Source organism: Aquila chrysaetos, chromosome 26 (assembly GCF_900496995.4).
Source record: "Aquila chrysaetos chrysaetos chromosome 26, bAquChr1.4, whole genome shotgun sequence".
Lineage (NCBI taxonomy): Eukaryota > Metazoa > Chordata > Aves > Accipitriformes > Accipitridae > Aquila > Aquila chrysaetos.
In genome coordinates, this window is record NC_044029.1 from 14,699,882 (window position 1) to 14,724,484 (window position 24,603).

The window sequence follows — 24,603 nt, forward strand, 5'->3', positions numbered from 1 at the left end:
ATACAGCAGGGCTGTTTGCTTTCAGGTAGACTATAGAGATACTTTAATAGAAATGAATATGAAGTTGCAGTTGACTTGAAGATAAGCAAACTATTGCAGGGGAAAAATAAAATGGTTTATATTGTAAATACTATTTCTTCTTCCTTTTAGTAGATGCTTGTCAGATACATTGCTGAAATAGTATAACACTACTGATTCATTAAGAATTCTGAATATAATTTTGTGTAGCTCTAGCAAGACTGATGGATTTTTTTAACATTCATTTTGAGTAAGTTATATAGTAGACAGCTCAGATTCTGCAAAATACTTTAACATGCACATTAAGTCCCCTTGAGTTCAGTAAGATCTAAGGGCACATTTACATGCTTTGTTGTATCAGGGCTCAGGAGACTAAAGAGGATAGAAAGTCTTGGGAGGAGAGGACAAATTCTGAATCTCTTGCTCAGAAGGAAATCCCATTTGGAAAGAGTATACTTTATAAATTTAATTATATGAATTAGAGAATGTTCTAGAAAAAAAATCTTTGATTTTGAATGTGGAAAATAATCCCTTTAACTGAACTTCGTTGAGCTCCTAAGAATAAAAACAGCTGTTCAAAGCGTTCAGTGATAGAGATCCATATTTGAAAAACTCAGATCCTGAAAATCAGGCCTAAATCATTCATTAAGAATGCTGCGATATCTTATTTAGGAATGCTTCTGACATGAATAACACCTTGGTTGAATTCATCTGAACTTTCCAGACAAATACATTCTGTGTAAAAATGAGATAGGAATATGGCCCCAGGATCCAGTTTGTTGACGACACTGATGCTTGCTTTCCAGAAATGCGTGCTTTATTGGCCAGAAAAAAGAGGAATCTATGGGAAGGTTGAAGTCCTTGTTAACAGTGTGCAAGAATGCGAGAACTATACTGTCCGTCAGCTTACGATAAAGGTAACAATCTGCATCTGAGAAGCATGGTTCCTAATGCTTTATTTTTTTAATGTTAAATAAAGTGGGTTTTTTAAAGGACATAAATTTTTACAGGAGGGGTAACTGAGCTATGAAGCTCACAGCTGCAAGGTATGATCGAGACCAAAGCACTGGAACACTTATCGTATTGCTGCTTTGTATCACTGTGGCAATAAAAAAGGCTTCAAAAAGAGTGCAAGTTTCACTCTCTTGAATTACATTTGCTTTGAGGCCTTTTTAGCATTGCCAAGGTGATGTAAAGGGATTTTAGTTAATGAAAGAACTAGCATAGCATCGTTCTGAAAGAGATATGCTGCTCGTGTTGTGTGCTGAGTGCATCTATAGTCCATTGGAGAATCTAAAAATATAATGAGTATATAAGAAAAGTTTCATGCTTTCATGGTTCTGACTAAATAGTAACTGTGTAAAATAAGGCAGAGGTTCCTCTTCTAAGTTACTCCCCATATTACACTTACGTGCTATTGGATTGCATCATCTGCTGCTCCTGACAGAGCATTACAATAAGTAATGAACTGGGGAAATTTGTTTGGTGTTTCAGCCCAGGCAGTAAGAAGTGGGCAGAAGTCATATTGCCCGACAATAATTACTCTAGCCCATATTTAGCACCTTTGCTTGTTGAAGTAAGTGGTAGCGGCCTCTGTGGGAGAGAATAACTGGACAAACTGGGATGTTTGATTAATCTAGAAGGGCAGTTCTTCTGCACCTTTAACTTCAATACTCTTGTAATTTTAGTATCAGATCCATATGATAATGTCCTTAAAAGGTAGCAGAAATATATAATAATTTAGAGATTCAGAAGCCCAGTCAAGCTAATCTCTCTAGATCTTACCACTGATCTAACACAGACCTCTGACAATTCCCAACTGACAACACAGTCAGCAAGTCAGTAGTCGGATGGACAGAGCAGAACTTACACAGCTGGAAAAACAGCCAAGTTTTCAGGTGCACAAACCCTTCTTACAGTTGGGTCCCTGGAAGCACGCCTGTTCCCTGCCATTGCATCCTCCGAGTCTAATAAAAAAAAATTTGTTAAATCTCTCTTAACGTTTTTACTGTCTTTTTACCATAACATTGAGAGATATAAAAAGAATTGTTCACCACAAGTGTGCTTATAAAATCTTCATGTTATTTTCAGCAAGGGAGTCAGTCCCGCAGTGTGAAACACTACTGGTACACGTCCTGGCCAGACCACAAAACCCCCGACAGCGCTCAGCCCCTGCTGCAGCTCATGCTGGATGTAGAAGAGGACAGGGTGGAATCACCGGGCAGAGGGCCTGTCATCGTGCACTGCAGGTAATTTGCAATCCTTCTCTTAAATGACTGCCCAAAGCAAGGCCACAGCAAATCGCATCAAACAGGCCTCCTCCTAAACAAAGAACGTATTTGGGGAAGAGCAAAATCCCCCAGATCCTCTTCATGCTAATTGACTTTTTCAGTTCATATTTGAAGATCTGAGTTCTAGAGAGAATTCCCTTGTTGCTGGCAAATCATTTCTGAACTGTTCTCCATTTCTACTAATGAGCTCTGGTTTTGAAAGAGCAGCTAGAAAAATTGGTTTGGTTCTGTTTCTTATTCATGATTTGTTTTCTTTTTAGTCTTGTTACATAATTACATACCTAAGTCAGATGCAATGCCTTGTGACTGATTGGCTAAAATGTTGTAAAGCAAGTCAATTTTGAACAGCTGGCATCAGGTACAGATTTGGAGACTAAAATTTGTGAATGTTTTCACGAGGGCAGTTGGTTTGATACTCAAGGGCAAAGTGTTAGTACTCAAGAGCAGAGCGTTATTCACACAAATTGTAATGAACCAGAGAATGTCCTTCTAATAATTGTAATTAAATTCCATTTTATTGCTTTATATTGATTCATTGCCCCATGTTGCAATTGAAGTGGTAGGAAGTAGTACTGGATTTGTTATATTGGTGGAAAGAAGTAGGTGAAGCAAAACAGAAAACAAAAAATTAAAATCAGTGTTTCCTTACTTGCTTTGTCTCATAACTGTGATGATACATCTCCCACAGGTGGGATAGTACTCCTTTTTTCCCTAGAAGTACATCAAACCAGAACTTTTCATCTTGAACCACTTCTTTTCAACTCCATATTTAGGAGATTTAGAGAAATGGAAGCCAGATTTGAACCACCCATCATTTTTCAAAACCAGAATGTGATGAATAGGGAACTTTCCCAAATTTTATGCAGCTGTTTTTATCAGGAATTGTAGTTTCCCTAAAAAATCCACAAATCTGTGGATGGCTATTGGGAGTCCCATTTTTCTAGTAAGGATCTTCAGTAATGAAGGTCTGCAGAAGAATGGGGTGTCTTTCTGAGGTGAGTGGTATGACAGTAAGATCCATAATCATGAGCAGGAATTTATTCATTATTAAAGACCCAGATGTCATCTCAGTTGTGATTAAAATTAATAGTTCTTCAGTGACAACTCAGCTGTCTATACGCTCGCTACACGATGGTCTACAAAATGGGTGAACTCACTCGTGCTCCATTTTCTAGTCAGATAGTTTCTTCCCTTTTAATCTGAGTTGCAGTTGAGGTCATCCAGGTCTTACAGGGCCTGTGCACACTTTTTAACTTGGACCTCAGATACAGCTGCACAATTCTCAGCTATTTCCAAAGAACCATTACAGTGCACACTCAAACAGTGATCCTTAATCTGAAGTAGAAATGCTTTAATAATCTCTGAATATTAGGAATTATGGCACTAGTGCAAAAAAAAGGTTTTTGTACATGTCTTCTCGTAGTCTATCAGCGTACGGTGCTGTCTCACACACTTCACCGATGAGCCCATTCAGGATTCAGGATATAAGAAGGACTTGACTTCTTTTAGCAAAGTAGTTCCTATTCTGCAAAAGAATAGGAAAAAGAGTAAACATTTGTTTTGGTCCTTGAAATCAGCAGATCTGATTACACACACACCCCAAGGACACAGGTTTCCAAAGGAAGAAAGTTTTAAATTCTTACTAATCTTTATAGTGGCATTCACTGGAAGGGTATATGTTTCCTCTCTCATGTCACTCATCAAAAGCATGTGGTAAATATGGAAAATATCTCCTTAATCTGTCCTTTGGACATGTAGTTAGTACATCAAAATAAGTTTGGGTTTAATGGCAACTAGGTGGCTTGGGATCGAATACAAGTTTTAACTGAGAGATTTCAAATACAGAGGGAAAAGATTTTTTTACTTAAATTGAATCAATAAGGAAGAATTAGAACACAGAATTGTATTCTGCAAATGTAAAACTAATTTAGCCCCATTTAGTCAGTGAAACCAAGCTGACCAAGAATCTGGACCACAATACCATTTTCTACTTCCCAGAAGAACCAGCAATTTGGCATATTGGAGGACTTGTAAGAGTTTCTTAAATGAGAATAAGGAATAAAATTTTCTTGCTCAGAAACTTGACACTGTTATAGTTACTGCTGGAATTTTTTTGCTTTTCTTTCCTCATCAGCTAGTGCATGAACATTTTCTATAAAAAGCATACTGCCTGCATCTCTTAATACCCAAATCCTAACAGTCCAATATTCCACACTCCCAATTAACAGACCACAATTGTTAACAATGAGCTACTACACCTTAAACTCCTGAAAAAGAAGGGAAAAATAGAAATATATATATAATAGAAATATATGTATATAATAGAAATATATAAATATATATATATATATATACCGTGTTTGGGTGCTTGAAAATACTTCAGAGTAAGTAGCTCTCCATATTTTCTGGATACACCAGGAAGGAAATGTCAGGCAAGTGAAGAACAATGTAATTTTTATCTTGCACTGTCTGAAATAAAGCTATGTAATAAGATAGGACCGGCACGCCTGAGCTGAGGAAGAAAATACATTAGAAAACCCTAGTCTTTAGTCTTTATTTAATACATATTAAGAACTTGTCCAAGAACACTTAATCCACCCCCAAAAACAGGGAAAAAAGAACCCCTCATTATAGCCAACTTCACTTACATCTGAATTGTTTAAACTTGTTAGCCCCGCTTTCAAGGTTTTCAAAATATTTGAGGAAGAGAATGGTGGTATGCATTAGATTGCTTTCTCCAAATCCCTCTTTATAAACTATGGCCTTCTCCTTTTGGATGGATTTATCCCATAGATATTGATGTCCAAGGAGACAGGCTGTCAACTCTGGATCGTCATCTCACTCGATCCTTTCTTACGCTGCCAGTTTTACATCTCATTATCCCCTCATGGCTGGCTTAGACATCCTCATATATTTAATATTGCTGAGTCCTCTTGGAAATTTTCACTTCCAGATGGGAGGGCTCTTGAGTCTCTACAGCACTCCCATCTTTCATTCTGTGGTGAGTAGACTGTGATTTAATTCAGCTGTAGCAAGTGGACATACTCATGGTAACACTTTGCATTCAGATATATCAAGCTTCCATCTGAGACACTCAGTGTGTTCTTCCTGGCATCAATTTAAATAACTCTTGCAGTGCTCTTATTAGGCAGGTAGCATTCATACCCATAGCAGAGATGAAGAAAGCAAGGCACTGAATGGTTAAGTATTTACTATAAAGCCAGGCGTGGAGATCTGGACCCCTGACTTCATGTTTTAACTATTTTCCTCACGTTTTCCTGCCATGCAGCATGACAGGGATGAGCTGCATTGAATTCCACATTACTTAAGCAAGAAACAGAGTGGGGCAGAGATTCTCAAAAGTGTTGGAGGCCCAGGGAGTAAAAATAATGCCAAAATGGCTGTTTCCAAGCAGGCTTCAAGAAAACCTGGAGAGTTACAGCACCAAATCCTTCTCCCTCCTGCAGAATCACAGGAGAGGGAGTTAACTTCATCAGCAGGGTTCTACGTCCTTTTTACCTTCATGGTTAGAGATATGGTTAGCAGAACCCCTGTATACCTTGAGGGCTTCAAACGTAAAGCCCCGCTGACTTTTGCCTTTAGGTGGGCTTTTCCCCCATCTCAGTGCATATCTCCTTCATTTGCTTGGACTGTGCCAGAGAACATTTGGACTTTGTGGTGCTAATGGAGATTGTTTTTCTCACCATGCACTTGTGGGCAAACTGGAAACGTGTAAGCCTCACAAATTACCCACAACTGGACTGCTGGAACAGTGCACCCTTTCATTTCTCTCTAAGAAAGTGAGCTGAGAAGTTACCCTTGCTAGTCACGCACCCAGGAACTGTGGGTTCTAGCAATTCCATGTTTCGTATCTTTACTGTTTTCATATCTCTTTAGTGTTTTCCATTTAACTCCTTTGATCTGTGAACTCCATTCCCCTATTAAATTTTGCTTTCTTTTCAGTGCTGGTATAGGAAGAACTGGATGTTTTATTGCCACGGCCATTGGTTGTCAGCAGTTGAAGGAAGAGGGAGTTGTAGATGCACTGAGCATTGTCTGCCAGCTACGAGTGGATCGGTGAGTTCCAGAAGAGCCATAAATCAGTCAATGACTCTTACAATCAGTCAATGATTCTGAAATGATTCTGAAATCATTACTGAAATGATTCAGTAATGATCAATAATGAATCAGTAATGATTCTGAAAACCTTTTCACAGTTGAATGTTGCTTTACATGAAATGGCTGCCATCACTTTTGCTGACTCTTACGACAGCATTAGCTGAATATTCAAAGTAACGTTTGTATTTAGATCCTGAATAAGGAAAACTGTTTTCTGGGTGAAACTGTGTGAGACTCCACTGAACGAAATTCTCCTGAGATGGCAACCCTGCAGTTGCTGGGCACTGGGCACTCCTCTTTTCCCCTCCTGGAGCTTTCTGCTGCCTGCAGCATCCCACTAGGGCACAAGAGACACGGGGCAATCTGGAGGCAAGGGATTGTCTTTGAGCCTGGGTTGACAGGGACATCCAGGCTCACTCAGTGTGTAGTTTCTTTATGGAGCGGAGAGAGGCAAATCCGGCGCTGTTGGCATTCCCTCGGCTGTGCTGGGGGTCCTTTTGAACTGAGTTGGCAAACTTAGCCAGCTTAAGAAAATAGCAAGGCATTTGTTGCAGAATTTTCTTAAGCCAGATCAATTCCCTGACTGAATTCACAGCTTGGGAGCAGGAACGCTGTAAGCCAGCATTGTTGCAGAATGCTTTGTTTTGTGAAACCATGGCCGAAGAGAGATTTGTGTTGGAAAGGAGGATGTGGGTATTGTGCACAATGGAAGCTGTTGGTTTGGTTGTATTTTTCTTTCTTATTCTGCTTGGGGAAACAGGATTTTGTGTAAAGTAAATAAACAGGGTTGCACCAAGAATAGAGAAGTCTCGTTCCTCTCCTGCTGTAGGTACCAGGTCATATAATCTCCTTGCAAGTATCTTAACTGCTTCTGATATGCATTTCTTCTTTAAACGGAAACAACCCATACGAGTGCAAATGCTACAGAAGAGCTTAGGTCAAAGGGACAATACAAGATTTTTGCGTTCTGAAGAGCTCTGAAAGGTACTGGAACCACGAACTGCAGAAGGACAAGAATCTATATAGCTGACTGTGTTTATGGATCATCTCCTCTGCCTTCCCCTCCCACGTGCCTTCATCATACTAGAGATTGTAATGTGATCCTTACAGGGCAACATGAGCCACTTGGAGTGTAAAATTCTCCAAGGGGAGTTCCTGACCTAAAAATCTCAGCAACAAAAAAGATGGAAGAGCTGAGGGAAAAATGCTTACTCTGTTTTAAATTATCAATTCCAAATTTCCAACACTCCATTCTGATTATCTGTTCACCTTATTGAAAAAGGTTTCTAGTGTTCTCCTCCATTTTAGTATTTCTATTATAAGATAACCTTTTTCTTACTGCTTTTACCCTCTATTGTAGAGAAGTGGAAGCAAACTCTGGTCTCAGCTACATCATTTTTTATGTCATTATTTCAGCCATCGAAAAAATAATCCAAATTTTTAGCATTATAACTGACAACACAATTTTTTCAAGTGTATCTGACTAATGAACTTTCTTATATGTATTAGTATCTTAGATAAACTTGGAAAGAGAATGGAAATCTGACCCAAATATAAACATTCAGAACAGCAATCTCGGTGACACAAAGCTTGTTATAAAAATTGTTAAGTCTTGTGATTCGCACATTTCTGTATTTTTTCGAGTTTCAGATTATATAAATAGACTCCAGAGATCTTGCTTAAGGTGCCTCAGCTCTTCATATTCTCAGGCATTGCCCGAGACAAAAAGTATATCTGTGTTTTAATTTTTAAAGACATTTTTCTGGGCAAAACTTAGTAATCAAAACCTCTTTTTCTTTTCTTTTTCCAATTGGCCATACTGCAGAATGGATCTCACTCACCTGACAGTCAGTGTATAGCAAGGATTGCTAAGGCAGAGCTTAGCAGCCCCTAAGACTACAGTAGCCACTGCCAACCAGATGGTGGGTTCATCAAGTGGCCGAGTACCGCTGTTACATGGACAACGCTCCGTGAGACCAGCTTCCCCGGAGGACCCAGTCCTGACTTGGTGGTTATTGGCAGGTGGCTTGGGAGATAGTCATTACACGTGGCATGCAGCAGGCAAAATGAATTTAATGTCCACCAGACTTGGCTGCAGGAGCTGGCTCTGGCCATAGCTGCGTTGCACCTCGCTTATCAGCATGGCCAACGTTAGCAGTGGGGTTCAACCAGGAGCAGAGCAGGAACAGCGATGAGGCTGTCTTCCTCATGATGCTGGCCAGCAGCTGAGCTCAAATTTATTCTTTGTACATCAGATTGCCCTTACAAAACAGAAAAAAGAGAGTTCAGCAGAAAAGGATGGTTTTATCTGACCACCTGGGAGCTAGAAACCTGCCTCAGAGGTACACTGAATATTTCATCCCTGATTCTGCATCTCCACTAGGTTCCCAGCCAGGCTTGCTTATGCTCAGAGCTGCACCATCCAAACGCAGACCTACTGATGGAATGAACACACTCGATGGTATCCACCAGTGTGTGAACTTCTTGTTACATGGGTCCATGGCCACATTTCTACCAAAGTGAATCGAGCAATAGGAGAAAAGAAAAGAGCTGCGCTTGAGGGACTCACAGTAATGCTGTAGTGATTTACCAAAACATTCCCATTGCCCAGCACACTCAGTGAGAACCAAACAAGCATCCAGACAAATTGCAGATGGTGGCAAAAAGTTATGCTGAAAAATAGTTTAATTAACTGCCTGTGTAGCCCCTCTGGAAACAGAGTTTAAAATAGAGCTCCAACAGGGAATGAGACAGGAGAGAGCTGCTCCTCGGTAAGGTATGTCCAGGTGCCGCTTTCTTCTCAGCTGTTCAGTGTAAGTTAAGGGGTGAACGGATCTGGCAGTAATTGTCTGTGCTGAGCTAACATGAGGAAATGGACCATCCACTCAGAATCTTGACCCAGGACAGAGGTACAGCTGTGCTCTGTGTGGATTCATAGAAAGACAGACCCACAGATCTGCTCAGCTTACTTTTTTTCCCAGTTCATTTTTTATGCTTTGCAACAGAAACAGGAAACGTTTGATGTGAGGCATCTTCAAGACTTACTGTGAAATCGAGAAACTTTGCACATTCTTAACCTTAAAGGCACATTCTTGGAATGACGTCCGATAACTTTGCTCTTGGCTCCTCAGACAGGATGAAAAGAGTTTCCAGTGTGCGTCAATTCATTGTTTAAGTGTTTTGACTAATCGCCTCAGGTTGAAAAAAAAAAAAAAAATCCCAAACCCTGCATCACATTCACTCCGGAGCAGACCGCATCCAGCTGCACTCGCAGCAAGCCGGAGGGCAGGGTGAAGGACCCTTCCCTCCCCCGCGGCTGCCCAGGCAGAGCTGGTCGCGGTCCCCGAGCCCTCAGGATACCAGGGGCTCGTTCTTCCGAGCACTGCCCCAGAGAGTCCCAAAGAAGCAGAGAGCCCAGCAGCTCGCAGAGGAGCTGGCAGCGTGGGCTGGCAGAGGACGGAGGCTGCACACCCGTACGGAGGTGCCGTAGCTGTGGGTTCATCCCTTCTGGGCACGAGGGACGCGGGAGAGGAAACCTCCCTCCTTGAGCAGATTTCCTCCTGGCACGCTCTTCCACGCAGCCTTTTGCATTAACTGATGTCTCAGGGTCACAGATAATTCCTTGCTATTAAACGTGAGCTTTGCACAAGAACAAAGGGGAGAAGGGCTCGGGGGTAATCGTAGATGAAAAATCTGACGTGAGCCGGCAATGTGCACTTGCAGCCCAGAAACCCAACCGTATCCTGGGCTGCATAAGAAGCAGCGTGGCCAGCAGGTTGAGGGAGGGGATTCTCCCCCTCTGCTCCGCTCTGGTGAGACCCCACCTGCAGTACTGCGTTCAGCTCCGGAGTCCCCAGTACAAGAAGGACTTGGACCCGTTGGAACGAGTCCAGAGGAGGGCCACAAAGATGATCAGGGGGCTGGAGCACCTCTCCAGTGAAGAAAGTCTGAGAGAGCTGGGGTTCTTCAGTCTGGAGAAGAGAATGCTCCAGGGAGACCTTTTTACCACCTTTCGATATATAAAGGGGTCTTACAAGAAAGACAGAGAAAGCCTTTTTTTCAGGGCCTGTAGTGATGGGACAAGTGGTAACCGTTTTAAACTGAGAGAGGGTAGATTTAGATTAGATGCAAGTAAGAAGTTCTTCCCTGTGAGGGCGGTGAGGCACTGGAACAGGTTGCCCAGAGAAGCTGTGGATGCCCCATCCCTGGAAGTGCTCAAGGCCAGGTTGGATGGGGCTTTGAGCAACCTGGTCTAGTGGAAGGTGTCCCTGCCCATGGCAGGGGTGGGAACTAGGTGGTCTTTAAGGTCCCTTCCGACCCAAACCATTCGGCGATGCTATGGTTCTGTGAATCCCGTGGATGATAGCGCTGACAAGGCCAAGTTGTCTGAACCTCAGTACAAGGCTCAGGTGCCCCTAAGCTGACAGGCATGTGCATTGGTTTGCCCATAGAGGGTTGAGAAGCATCATAACATCTCGGTCGTGCTTGCTAACCCAGGGCAGATGCGGTAGTGCTGGGCTCAGCCCCAGCCAGTCTTACGCGTGCCTTCTTGGGAATTTTGTCCGTTACTTCAGCACCGAAGAGGAAGGAGCAAGGTTCACCCCCACAAACATCCCGGCGCAGCCAAACTTGTTCTAACCTGCCCTTCCTGCCAAGTCCTTCTCCCTGGATATGTTCCCTTCCACACAGCGGATCTAACCCGGGAAACGCACTCCCTTCGAGAACATCTTGGGGGAACATCGGTGGGGGAGACGGGGAGGGAAGCTGGCCGGGACGGGGTTGCGTGGGCAGGGCAGGACGCAGCAGCGAGGAGGAAGGAAGGAGGCTAGGCAGCACGGAGGAGCAGAGCAAAGCCCTCCCATCACCTTGAGCCTCTCGCTGGATCTCCAGGCAGGGGACAGGCACAGAGGAGAGCAGCTGAGGGCAGCAGGCAGCCAAGAGTTATGAATTTGTGGATGTCTTTGCTGGCAAAGCTAAGAGGCTGCTGCATTCTGCACCGGATGGGACCATTTAAGGGCCTGTGATTGAATTCCTAGGAATAGCATATCATAATAGACACGCAGCACACTAAAAGGTGTTTGACAGTTGCCTGAGCTCACTGGAGGAGCACAGACAGCTGGTCACTTGCTTAAAGAAGTAGGTATTGTTTTAATTATGTTTTTCCTGCCACAGCCATTTAACCATCCAGTAGCACTGAGGAAAATAAAAGGACCTTATGGTTGTAGACAACGTTCTCTAATACTAAAGGACAATAATAGCTGAGGCAGTTTTAGCATTTTTCCACATAGCATTGTGTATCAGTAGACCCTTTTTTTGCTAGGGTGTCTGAAGGGATCACATGGGGGTTTGTCAGACCTCCTCCTCTAAGATACCTGTCTTCGACATTGCTCTGGATCCAAATCCCTCACAAATTTGCTTGTTTCAGTGAAGATCTAGCTGAAGCCAAATACAACACACATCTTAATGTCTTCCTTCCCACCAAGGCCATTCAGTTTTTCATCCCCCCAAAGGTAACTAGCTGCTCCAGGGTATGCTGAGGATGAAATGGGGGCTTGGTTCTTAAGGCAGAGTAGGTATCTCTGAAGACCCTGGCAGATGAGATAATAAAAGCGGAATTAAGTAAACTTGAGGCTTCACTCCATGAGAAGTGGGACCTGGAAGACCTTAGTACTGTCAGAAAGAGGCTCAGTTTAATTTCAGAGCTGAATGGTACCACTCTTATTAAATATCACACCTACCTCCTGTAGGACATCATCCCCTTCCTACCACTCTGCAACTGGCACGGGAGGTGTGGGACCTGATCCTCATACTTAGACCTGACAAAGGGATTGCTATCAGGTGAATGTATTAAATGTAGGCATCTAATCCAAGCTGGCCGTAACTAGTCCTTTTTATGGTCAAGTTAAACTTTTTTGTATTGTTGGTGCTGAAATGAGTCACTGCTGTAAAATTTCTTAGGTGGCTGCTGTTCAGACAGGATGCATTGTAGGCGTTAGAAAGAGGGCAGGAAGAGCTGGTCTCTGCACAGGCGATCTGAGGGTCACCAAAGGTTGCATTTTTAGTAAAGGACAAAAATGAAAGGCCAGATTCTGACTACTCCCTTGCTCCATCACTAGTATTGCTGCATCCATGTATCTGGCCTTCCTTGCCCAAGTGACTGAGCAAAATTCTCTTTGAATTTGTTGAATTTGAAATGTAGGTTTTAACAACGTAGATGCCAGATGTTTTCCTCTCTAGTTCTTACCCTGAAGGAACCGGGAATGGTGGTTCATGCTGGGCACGTGCTGGATAGTGTAAGTTATGAAGAAAGTACTTCTGCTCAGGCAAATCTCCCACTTACTCAAGCAAACTCTAAGTCAGAGATTGAGAAAAGGGCTTATATTCTCTGGTGGTCATGGGTTTGGCAGGGGCTGGAGTTGTTGCATTCTTAAGAAATAAGATTTCATTCCGATGTGTTTCCTTTTCAGGGGTGGAATGGTTCAGACCAGCGAACAGTATGAATTTGTGCACCACGCGCTGAGTCTGTATGAAAGCAGACTTTCTGCAGAAGCTGTCCAGTGAAGCCGAGGAGGGTGAAACCAAATGTCAGTCTCTTGAGGTAATTTCTTTCATTACCTACCAGCAGCTTCTTCAAGGAGTTTACTGCAGTGGGAAGAGCGGCTTTGAGGCCAACTTCTAGAAGGATTGTGGACGGTTTGGCAAAAGTCTAGAGATTGCTGGACCCTTACTGTATATGAATGTATTGTGAGCTTCCCAAAAATGATTTATAAAGAAGGTACCGTACTGAAACTACACGCGGATTTCGCATATATATCTAAAGGTGGGTTTAATGCTGTAATACTGATATCTGCCATATGGAATGTATGTATGTGCTACTGCTGCAGTCGGATGGACATTGGAACTTCTACAGAAGAAATGTTTATCAAGTGTATAAATGCTTTAACGTTTGCAAACTGTCTTGTGAATGGACTGTCAACTGTACTGTAAAGTGCTATTACTGATTATGTGGTGAGCTTGTTTCTTGGCCACATAATATTCTTGCTGCTAAAATTGCAAGTGTTCAATTATGGATTCAAAAAAAGAAGATGAGATAATAAAAAAATTAAAAGTCTTGTTTTTGAAAATATTCAAAAGCAGTTAATATTTTATATGGAAATATATGTTCTTCATACTATTAACTATTAAATGTGTATTTACCGTAGGTCTTACAGAGCAGTTGCAGAGCACAATGTCTGTTATTCGGTGTGTATGTACTTACCCTGTACTGTTGATTGTCTTAGAACATGCTTCTGCTACAGACCTAAATCCAGTGTATTTGTAAAATCGTGTAAGTCATTTTACTTTTAAAAGAAACTTTGTAGCATATATTAAATGGTAAGGATTTTAAATATTTGTCTGTCTTTTATTAATACGGAATTTTTTGCTTATGTTGTTTATCTGCTCTATCTCTTTCAGTAAGAGATAGATGCCTTTAGTCATATGGACTGTTCCACGACAGGTTATACAAGAAAGAAAATGCTGCTATGACTGTTTCCTTTACTGTTCAGTAAGAGTTTCTTTTTAAGAGAAACGCGAAGTTGGCATTATGACTTACAGCACTGGGAGGTCTGTTTACAGGGTATAATGAGTTTTTAATGCAGTGATGTTGACTTTGCTTCATACTGCTAATAAATTACACTTGATATAAAATATTTACTGAAGTCTCTGTTCTTGCCTAGGGTAGTTAATGCACCACACACTCTTGTACCCCCATGACCAGGCACAGCCCAGTACAATTTGGTTAGCCTCCACCATGGCTTCGGACCACTGGAGAACCAATCCAGAGGACCCAGGCAATCTCCCACTGACATGGAGCAAGGTGGATGACCTGGTGGGAAGGCAAAACCAGCATCATCACTTCATCCCTCGAGGGGAGCTGGTGTAAGACTCCGTGCAGACCTCGGAGCTTTGTCTCCTCCTCTTCCCCTTCTCTCCCCCCCCCCGGCTCCACTTGGCTTTTAGAACTTGTGGAGTTAGAAGTATCAATATTGGGATTTTTCTTGATTATGTATAGTTACAAAAAATGTGTGTTTGTTCCCTGGATAATACAGTATATACTTATTCAGCACCATCCAGATCACCTGCAGACTTGCAATATTTCACAGGCAACGAATTACACAAAAGTATAATCCCTTTTCTTTTAGCCTAAAGAGATTCAATACCATGTCTTTTAGTTTCCCAGGTGTTTGAAAACCTCTCTTTTGCTTGTGTTTTTCCAAAATAAAGCAACTAGTAAACTCTGAAGAATCATATGAAAGGACAAAGTGGTGTAAAACTCCTCAAAACAATTGAATAGAAGGAAGTGCTCGTCACTGACTTTTTCCCCCTGTGAAGGCACATTTCCTTCCTAGCCTTCGCTTCACTTATCTGAGGTGGTTTTTTTTAAGAGAAGCATGGGGAGTTGCTAGAGGGAAAATGGATTCTTTATTTCACGTCCTGGTTTCTACCTGTCTTGCCTTGACATTCTCAGGTAAGTGTCTCTCCCCACTTCCCCTCGGCCGTGTTGCTCTTTCTGCCGCTGAGCAGAGCCCTCCGGCGCAGCTGGTGACTTACAAAAACCGAGTCACTTCTTCGCTGGGGTTCATACAAGAGGAATGGGGGGCAGGGCAAATGTAGCCCGTTCTGTTTAGATTTCTTTCCAAAGGAAAATAAACTGTCTCCTTCTATGCTGGAGATACCTCTTCTTTCTTTTAAGAAGATCTCCAGGAGCTGAGCTTTGGGACAAGATCTTCGAAGGGGAGATTCCTATTTTTTATTCCTACTTTGTGAAACTTCCAGAGCCAGGAGCTTTCTGTGATGCTTAGTTAGAAAATACCCAGGTCTGTAATAACAGGGGGATGACAAACCTCAACCAAGGGAAATAAATACACGTTGGGTTTATCACTTTGTAACTAATGAGGCTGGAAGTGTTCGAGTAACTGAGATTAAAAAAAGAGAAAAACCTAAACAAGATGTGGCAGGGAGGCTGCATTTGAAATAACCAGTTCCGTGTTCTGTAACAAGTATGGATTTTTGCGTTGGTAACTTTGGGGTTTTTTTGATGAATGCATTGTATTTCTCTTCATTTGAGTGTTTGGTGTTGATCTTTAAGTGTGGTGGCACAAAGAGCTAATCTAACATGAATTGGGATGGTCACAAAACTAACAGCTAGAGACGTTGGAGTAAATCCAGTAAAATAGATGTACTTCCTATCAGTAAAGAGCCTCCATTCCTGTAACGGCACAGGCACTGAGAGGCACACAGATTTGGGAAAGTCCTCTTACATGTTTTCTTCAGAAACACTACGAGTTTTACTAGAACAATTTCCAGGCAGTAAATTATACTGTAAAAAGACTGTTGTAAAACTGAAAAAAAGACTGAGAGCTTGTGTAGATCTCTGTACGCTTTCAAGCAGGGGAAGTGGGGTATTTAGAATTGGTATTTAAAGGTAATAGTTCTTGGATTTCTTTTATATCCAGTTTATTTTTTTCTTCATTTTTATATATAATGAAGGTCAAGGTGACCTTTGCCACAATAGTTTGCTTTTTGCATTCCCGCTCTTTACATTACCATCATGTGGGTTGCGCGTTTGGGGTTTTTTTAAAATAGGTTTAGCATATGGAAGGTTCATGAAAAGTTCAACACATCGAAAGTGGGAAGAGAGATTTATTTGTTATTGTATTTTAAATCATCAAGAATTTGCTTTTTGTTAAATAACCATGTGTAATCTATTGTATTTTTCTGGAATTCTCCTCTTCCAGAAGCGTTTCTGATTATCCATGTCCAGAAACAGCAGTGTCTTTCAGAAAAGAGAGGAGTCATCATGGAAAAGTGCAATATGACCAACCTCAACCAGCAGTGGCAGTGGATGGCAGATGACAGGCTCCTCCACGTGAAATCTGCCCAGTGCCTGAGCATCTCTACGCGCTCTGCCCTGTCATCTCGCAGCATTATCGTTGATTGTCCCCAGGCGGTCAGGTGGACTTGCCACGAGGAGGATGGGCTCCTGAAGGTGGCCAACAGCTCGCTCTTTCTCACAAAGCAAGGTCAGAAGGTAATGGCCAAGCAGAGTAAGAAATACCTTCATACATGGATGCAGCTAGAAGCCAGCGAGACGGGAAAACCTGTTTATGTAAATCTGTGCTCAAAGCAAGGTGAGCTACTCCTTCAAGGAAGTATCCTGGAAGTTTTGTTAACAAAAATGTCTCTTTTATGCTAACTCAGATGTTCAAAATGATATTTTATTCATACAGAAAAGCGTTTTTCATAGTTGAAAAGAGTATAGAGAACCATAAAAAGAACAGCTGAGATGAATGCTCTCTTTCTCACAACTCGTAGGGCTTTTAAGCCATTTTATATTTTCAGGATGTCTCTCCTTTTCTCTACTCCCAATCTTTGGATCAAAGTGCTTATGTGTAAGCTCAGCTCACTATTCTTGTATAATTTCCTTTTTCAATTTTAAACAGAATTGTGGGTACTAATTCCTAGTATTTTTTAAAAATAAGGATGTATAAAAGTCCTTCTCCTCCCCATTCCTTTTATCATACAAATCCAGATTCAGTCTGTCAAGAGCAAAAGACATCTGGAAACCAAACACGTGCACAATTATTTCTCCGATTAACCCAAATACATGGTTAGAACAGACATGGCTTACACATTCACGTGTTTACACAGTGTCACTTTGCCCTTAGATGCAATATATATGAGAACACTCAAAGTCCTGAAAATAATGAACTGAATCAAAAATCTCAGAAATTCTTGCAGTAGCACTTTGAGATGCATGGGTCTGTGCACATACTAACAGATGTGTTGGTATGCCTCGGTGATTATGTTTCCATATCCATAGCAAAAGGGAAGGTAGAACGGTTTGAATACTGCTTAATAACACTTTCCTTAATGTCCTGTTGCCAATCCTTCCTGACAATCCTGTTGACATTCTTCTTGCACATTATTAAGCAGTTCTTCATGGTAAATAAGAACAACCTGCAGAATTAACCTATTTATTGGGGAACACACAATTTATTCTTGTCTTTACAGGATTAAAAAAATGTTTTATGACCCAATACTTTTGCATATGGCCAAGTTTTCAGAGTGTTTAAAAGAAATCCTTGTTTCTTCTAACCTTTCTAACCTCCCAGTCATTGTAAGGCAGAGTTTCAGCATATTTGCACTTGCAGAACTCTACTCACAGCAGCAGGACTACTCATCTGAGTGGAGGTCTGAAAGAACAGCTTGCAGAATCAGGGAATGGAAAACTGGCCAAGATGCCATTCCAGCCCTCCCATACGTTTTAGAGATTAAAAAGGCAAAATTATTTGAAGTCCTGTGTATAGGGTGAGTATGGCTTGCTCATTCAAAGACACCATGAAAAGTTAAGATGAGGTACGCAGGCAGTGTTATTTTTTTTAGATAGCTGGATGAAGTGTGGCCTAACAGAGTTAAAGTAACCTTACATCCTTTTCTTAATCATCCTCAGAGGAGAAGCAATTTAAGAAGACCAATGAGTACTGAGTAAGACAATTGTCATGGGGTATTAAAGCACCTTCTCATCTATATACTGTGCTCAGTCCTTTAATGAATTTACCTTCATTTTCCTGAAATTCTCTTCATAGACAGGCCTGTAGATCTACTTTAAGAGTCTCACTGTGTCAGTTATCTCCTTTTTGACAGCTCTGGGAAGCTCTGCTGAGAAATCAACAGTACATGATGATCCTCAATACCTAACTAAGAATTCCAGGTATATAAGAAACTCATGAAGAGTTGAAGTAGTGCAAAGAGGTTAATTTTTATAATAATAATAATAATAGTAAGTACTACAAGAACAAAATCTAGTGCCCACAGTGCTGGTCTTGACATCCATATGTGTGTCAAAATTTTCAATGTTGAATACGTAAAATTAGTCTTCCAAGAACATCTGTCTACTTTCATTGAAAGCGGCAGTGGATCAGCCTAAAATAACATATTCAGTCTATATTTAGCTAAGATAGTAAAAACTGAGTAAAGTCTTTGGAGGCTGTAAGTTTTTCTACTCCTGACTAACACCATATTTTGATATAATTTACCCTTTGTTTTCATAGTACTCATAAAAATAGTTAGGTTTTGGCAAAGGAGTAACTCACTGAATTGCATCCCAAACATCTTATCAGCCCAGCTATAGTACAAGCTCCAAACCCAACAACTGCAACTACCTTTTATTCTGGACCTAACTCAAATACCAAGCATGATTTTTCTGAGCCTGGGGAAATTCTGAGCTTGGATTTGGATTTCAAACCAGCCATCTGAGATGTGTTTGGATATACATTTTTTGCTACAATCCTGACCTAAATGACTGTTTGTGGAAATCAGGATCAGTCTAAATATGTATCCCATCTCTGTTCATCAGAGATCACTTTAAATCTAACAGCAGACAGTCCTTCTCACACAAACCCATGGTTGAATCTGGCCTCTGGCTGAAACAGCTAACATGAAGAAAGGCCAGGAGGTATCAGTCTCCCTTGAGATGGTGAGACTTCAGTTCTCATCAAATTCATGAGGAGATTCTGGGCAGGGAGAGGAATAGTCTCTATAGTGCTAAGGCCTTCTTTTCACTAGCCGGCTGTTGGGTCAGAGCTTCTCTAAGTGCAGGATCCAGGAGAAGGGACAGGAATGGAAACAGGGAGGAGGAAAACACGGCGGAGGTGAAGGGGTAGAAGGCAGGATGACTGCAAAGAGCAAAAATTGTTGCATGTAAATAACAATTGCGAAACAAACCCCGTCTCCTCTTGTATGTCTGGAAAGCACCCAGAGCATTACTAATGCTGACACACTAACACCAGTGTCACTTCTGAATTGTGTAAGCAATTCTTACACGCTTCTTTCGTTCTGGGTAGATTAGTTTCAGTAAAATATCCAATTAGAGAACAGAGGCAATGCTATGTGGCACCTCGAATATTATCGACAAACTTCAAAACCACTGCAGACCGAAAATTATTCACTAAGTGGAGAATGACTTCCAACAGGGAGACACAAGTCCAAGCTGTACGCTGCAGTTACTCGCTGACATCCAGAGATTGTCACACAGCCTGTAGAGCAGCCTGGATGCAGAAGGTGACATGAACTGTTTTGTAATATGATGCTCTGCATTGCATTTCTTTTCTACCATATTACACATATTAGTGACATCTCCTGAAGGAACTGTAGCAGCAAAACCCTAGAACTGTGGATATCAAGACAAAGCTCCATTCAAAAGAGTAGCTGGTTTTGTGGCGGAGAATGGTTTTATTACTTACTGTTATGTGCCAAGTACTTAAGAACCATAGCGGAATCTACAAGATATAAAACAAGCTGGACAAGGAATTCAAATACCAGATAGAGCATCTTCTAATCTCCTGTTTCATTTGCAGTCTAAAATAGACAAAATATCAGATACTATGTATGAGCCAAAGCCTGATGTGCCATCTGACGTTCAGACTGTTACCTCCACAGGCCTTCCTCCTTTTCTACCCCGGTTTCTAGCCCTGTATCTTCACTTTCACGTGGGCTTCTCTCTTCCTCTTATCCCATTCTCAGTTTGCCTGCTTCGTATATCAGAACCTGAGCTTACTGAGTTCCCGTGCCACTGCTGACACTTCAGCGGGTGAGACGGAGAGTGGAAGAGACCAGAGCAGTGCGCGCTCAGGGCATGCTCCGAACCACTGGAGCAGCAGTAGCAACCGCAGAACATGGTCAGGGAAGACACGTGCGTCTTCTTGGGAAAGTGGAAGAGCGCCAAAGAAAGGTGGCAGAAGCACAGAAAAGGCAGCAACTCTTACCCATTTTTGCGATCATGTTAATATCTCTGGGCTTTAATTTTTCCACACCTTTAGTGCTTGTGATGACTGCAACGATTCATCCATAGGTTCACAACAGGTTGGATTTTTGGGTATGTAACCTTTACAAATTTCTCCAGGATAAATTAGAACAGTAAGAATCAATATTTTCATTCCAACTTTAAGTTGACCCAAATTTTTTTTCCTAAAAGACATTCACTCAAACCCATTTTTATCTCCCTGAATTATTATTTTATAGGATTTTGTAAGTAAAAGAGTTTGCTAACATCTCTGTGAACCCATGAAATACCAAAAATGACTTGAATCTTCTTTCTTTGGTCAAAGCAATACATGGCTGACCACTTTTGCTCAGGTCCACCTGGAAAAATAAAGGCATCAATGTCAGATCCTTGGACATAATTACAAGATCTTGCACACAGTTACAAGACCTTGTACACAATCCAACAGCATACTGACAGAAGCTCAAAGATAAATGTGTTTTTACATTTTGTTTAAAAGAATTGGAAAAATCTGCAGTATAGCCTAGGTCTTTGGTTTTCGTAAATTTTCAAAGTCTCAGTGAGCCACAGTGCAGAGAGCATAGAACAAAATCAGCTCAGCTACTTTCACAGGGAAAAAATGGAATGATATGAACAGCTTCCCAGAGCAACCAGGAGGATGGCAAGTCCTGCTTTACTATTTCATCTTCTGCTGCGAGTGCTAACAAAGGTGCAAATTCCAGACAACTACACTGGTAATTTTCATGATTACATTCTCTCCCCTTATTTTGTATGGATCTCTGTGTAGAAGCTGGAGTGGGTTTCAGCTTCTAGGTGTCTAAATGTGGATGTCTGAAGGAAGGGCTTGTTTCAGTTTTCCCAACAGAGGTGCTTTTTGCCATTTGAGATGCTCCAGGATGTCCCACCTGGCCTCTGACTGCCTACCCAGTAAGGCATATGTCTCCCATAGGTGCTACAAGAGCCCTGAGCAGATGTCTCAGATGCCCTAGGGCAGTTCAGATTGCACTAGGCAACTACGTTTAGGCAACTGAACCAAGTCGTGGGTGTCTGTAGTGGGGTTAATGGAGTCTAGATAACATTCAGTGACCAAAAATCCACTTCAGGGTGAGCTGGGTCTATCCAGAGTGTCAGAAATAGGGCTGACTGATAGAGCTATGGTATTATCACCGTAGTTATCTGGGATGTTCTCCTCCCACTGGTGCTGAAAGAGCCTTTAAGTGGCTACTTCGGCATTTCAAAAACAGCCAAGTGAAAGAGCAGCTCAGGATTAGACTGGCGTTTGGAGACATTTGACCTGTCTGACATGAGATACAAACATGGCTAACTCCTACAACATTTCAGATAAAGAAGGTAAACATTTTTCAAGTAGCATAGATTTTGCAGTTTTTCAAAGGTCTACATTGAACGGGAAAGAAAGGACATTTAGTGGATTTTGTTCTTCTGTCACACTCCTACATACAACAGAAATCTGAAGTAAGTTTTTTAAATAGAGTCTTTATTTCTGCAGTCTATTTGCAAGTAGTTAGACAGCTAAAAAGATAATTCATTTTGTCCTGCACATACAGAGATCTTAAAACAACCCCTTCTAGTTTCAAGTCCTGCTGTCAGCAAGTTAGATGCAGTCTTACAGAGTATTTTTTCTTATACAATAGATATCTGATTCATTTATGTTTCACTAGCAGTTCAGCCTTAGTGTTCTGAAACTGTGCTTTAATAGGGTAGGCAGATTGGTACGATGCAAGCTATTTCAGAAAGCTGCACCATGCTGGCTCATCTGAGTCTGAAGGCACCACTGTAGGGTTCTCAGTACTTGACAACTAATCAGCGCTCTTGCTCATCATACATGCAAAATGTATGGATTTCCTTTTCTTGTAAGCGGCCTGCTGCTGTGCAGATGGATGCAGTCTGCAGTACACCCCATGGATGAAATATGCGCTTAGTCAGAATGTCATAATCTCTCCTGGGTGTGCTACTGATTATTACAATGGTATGTTCACACACTGTATATCATTCAGCCACTAGTGATCAACATCAGTGTCACTGCTGCAGTTCTGCTCCCATGAACAGTTTTATGACTGATTTTCAAAGACGCTGCTAGAACAATGCTAAACACTTCTGAAAAATCCCACTGTTGAGATTTCTGGGTACTTTACTGATGTCCAGATGGGAGGTGAGTTTTTTCTGGTTTAAAAATTTGGAACTCAAGTTGTGTAGAAATCTGTTTGCTTGGGGCTTATAATATGCAGTTTTCTTTTATAAGTGCCTGCTATTGAAGAAGAGCTATGGCAGTCCTTATGCTAGGACCATAGCGGCTTTCCTTAGAAAAAGAAAATAAACCTGGATCCTGATTTGCCTGAAGTGAGGGCAGATATGAACCCTACCCGGTCCAGTGTAGGATACATGGGAAGTGCTGGTACGTATATCTGAAGTTCCAGTATGGCATAGTGCTATGCACAAGCCATTTCCATCCATAGGACTGACTGTTGTCAGTCTTTGCTGGGAAAGATCCTTTAGCTGGAAACCCAGTGTAGCCCCGAGCTTAACAAGAGGGGTTGGGTTGTGCAGTGACCAAGTGCTTGTTCACGGTACCTCCTTGGGCTGGTGGAACATTTCTGAGGACCAAGCATTTCGCTTCCAGGAGGGTCGAGCTCTCCCCTCGGCTCCTGCACCAGGAATGCTGGTTATCCCCTGGCTGCTGAGTCCCATAAATGTCGCTGGCAGCACCAGCTTCCCTTTTATGGAGCAGCAGCTTTCCTAAAGCACAATTGCACTGGAACGCAAACGTCTTCCTGTTGGAATCGCTGCTATTTGCCTGTAAATAAAGCCAAGATTTTTTTTTTTTAATGTGTTTTAAAGTTGGGTGTGTAAATCTATATTTAGGAACCCAATTGAGTGGCCTTTTTTTCTAAGCAGCTGCTGACCACTCAGATGCACTTTTTTTCAGCTGTCTTTCTATCAGTAAGTTCTAGTCCCTGCTGAATTTGGAGATATCTGAGAAGCACAGAGCCAGCAGGCCTAACTCTTTACAAGTCCTCGGGGCTAGCATTTCTAGTTGCCCAAGACAGACTTTCAGACACCCCCAACTAATAGGAGATGCCCAGGAACAATAACTGATATGGAATTTAGACTAAGTCTGGACTTGTGTCAGCTAATGGGTTTGTTTCAGCAGCTGACGACAGCTTGAGCACAGGGCTGCCCCTGCCAGACTCTTCCCTGTCCTTTTGGCGGGGGCCATGAAGGTATGTGACGTACAGGCACTGCACCATAGGCACTCTGCAGGGGATTCTGCAAATGCAGCAGCATGAGGATGATCTTGCAGTGTTGGACCAGACCTGAGGGTTCGATGAAACCCTTTGCACAGGTATAAGACAGAGCAGAATTAGGTCCGTAGTATTGTTTTCAGTGCCTTGATTTGGAAAAATATTTGATCAACACTTTTTGTAATTAAATGGAGACTTGGAGACTTTTATTCCCAGAGAAGCACAGTTAGATAAAAGGAGGGGAAACATTTAATCTGGGTATCAACCCATTCCAGCAAACCAGTCCTTTTCAAGAGGATCCAAAACCGCGTACCAGGTGAACGCACTGTGCACAGGAAACACTTGCATGAAAGTGTCTCTTACAAGGGCTTAGAATCCCACTTTTATTTCTGGATGCCAATGAGAGCACTGCAAGTTTCTTTATATAGACATGTTAACATATATATATACTTACACATATACAAAAAAACCCATCATGTTGACTTCAACTTCATGGAAGCTCACCCACTGATCCTTTGGGTAAGAGATAATCACATGTTGGCCTGCTAAGACATCATAATTGCACACCAAGTAATTACATTGGGAAGCTTCTGCTGCAATTTAACCCAGTCATTAAATTTTTTTTAGCGGGTTTGTGAGCTAAAATTGTTATAAATGGCAACCAGCCCAGTGGCTCAGCAGCAAAACAAGGTTCTGTCATGCTGGAGACCCCAGTTCAAGGACAGACAAAGTGTCTTGGGCGTTGAGCCAATGCACACTAGCTGTACTCCAGCGATGGCAGGGCAGCTTTCTGTGAGGAGAAGGGGCCAGTGAGTAATTCCAATCGCTTAGCTGAAATGTGATGCTACCAGATGTAGAGGCCACCAAAGCTTGAACCCTGCCCTCACAGCCACAAAGAAAGGATATTAAATACATACCAATGGGGAGGAAGAGCCATGAAAATGTGGAGGAAAAATGTGTAGTAAAATCTTTCCTGCGCTCTAATTGCAACTTTGGCGTTCTCTGAAGGATACGTGACTAAAAAAGCAAATCCACCATTATATTTGCAGACACTTCAGTTAACTGATACGATTGTTAGCTGAACCTTGGG

The 24,603-nt window shown here is 41.9% G+C and overlaps 2 protein-coding genes across 6 annotated transcripts in view; both read left to right on the plus strand.

Annotated features, from left to right (window-relative positions):
- Window positions 1–14,117, plus strand: part of PTPRR (protein tyrosine phosphatase receptor type R) — a 154,757-nt gene extending 140,640 nt beyond the window's left edge. For all 4 annotated transcript variants that reach the window (XM_030003009.2, XM_030003010.2, XM_030003012.2 and 1 more), the window contains 4 exons: window positions 825–935; window positions 2,110–2,267; window positions 6,273–6,386; window positions 12,896–14,117. In XM_030003009.2, the coding sequence (XP_029858869.1) occupies window positions 825–935; window positions 2,110–2,267; window positions 6,273–6,386; window positions 12,896–12,989 (477 nt within the window). In that variant the 3' untranslated portion in view covers window positions 12,990–14,117. The remainder of the gene's footprint in view (window positions 1–824; window positions 936–2,109; window positions 2,268–6,272; window positions 6,387–12,895) is intronic.
- Window positions 14,118–14,818: 701 nt separating this feature from the next.
- PTPRB (protein tyrosine phosphatase receptor type B) overlaps window positions 14,819–24,603 on the plus strand; it is a 64,120-nt gene continuing 54,335 nt past the window's right edge. For both annotated transcript variants that reach the window (XM_030002970.2, XM_041120545.1), the window contains exons 1-2: window positions 14,819–14,937; window positions 16,208–16,600. In XM_030002970.2, the coding sequence (XP_029858830.1) occupies window positions 14,883–14,937; window positions 16,208–16,600 (448 nt within the window). In that variant the 5' untranslated portion in view covers window positions 14,819–14,882. The remainder of the gene's footprint in view (window positions 14,938–16,207; window positions 16,601–24,603) is intronic.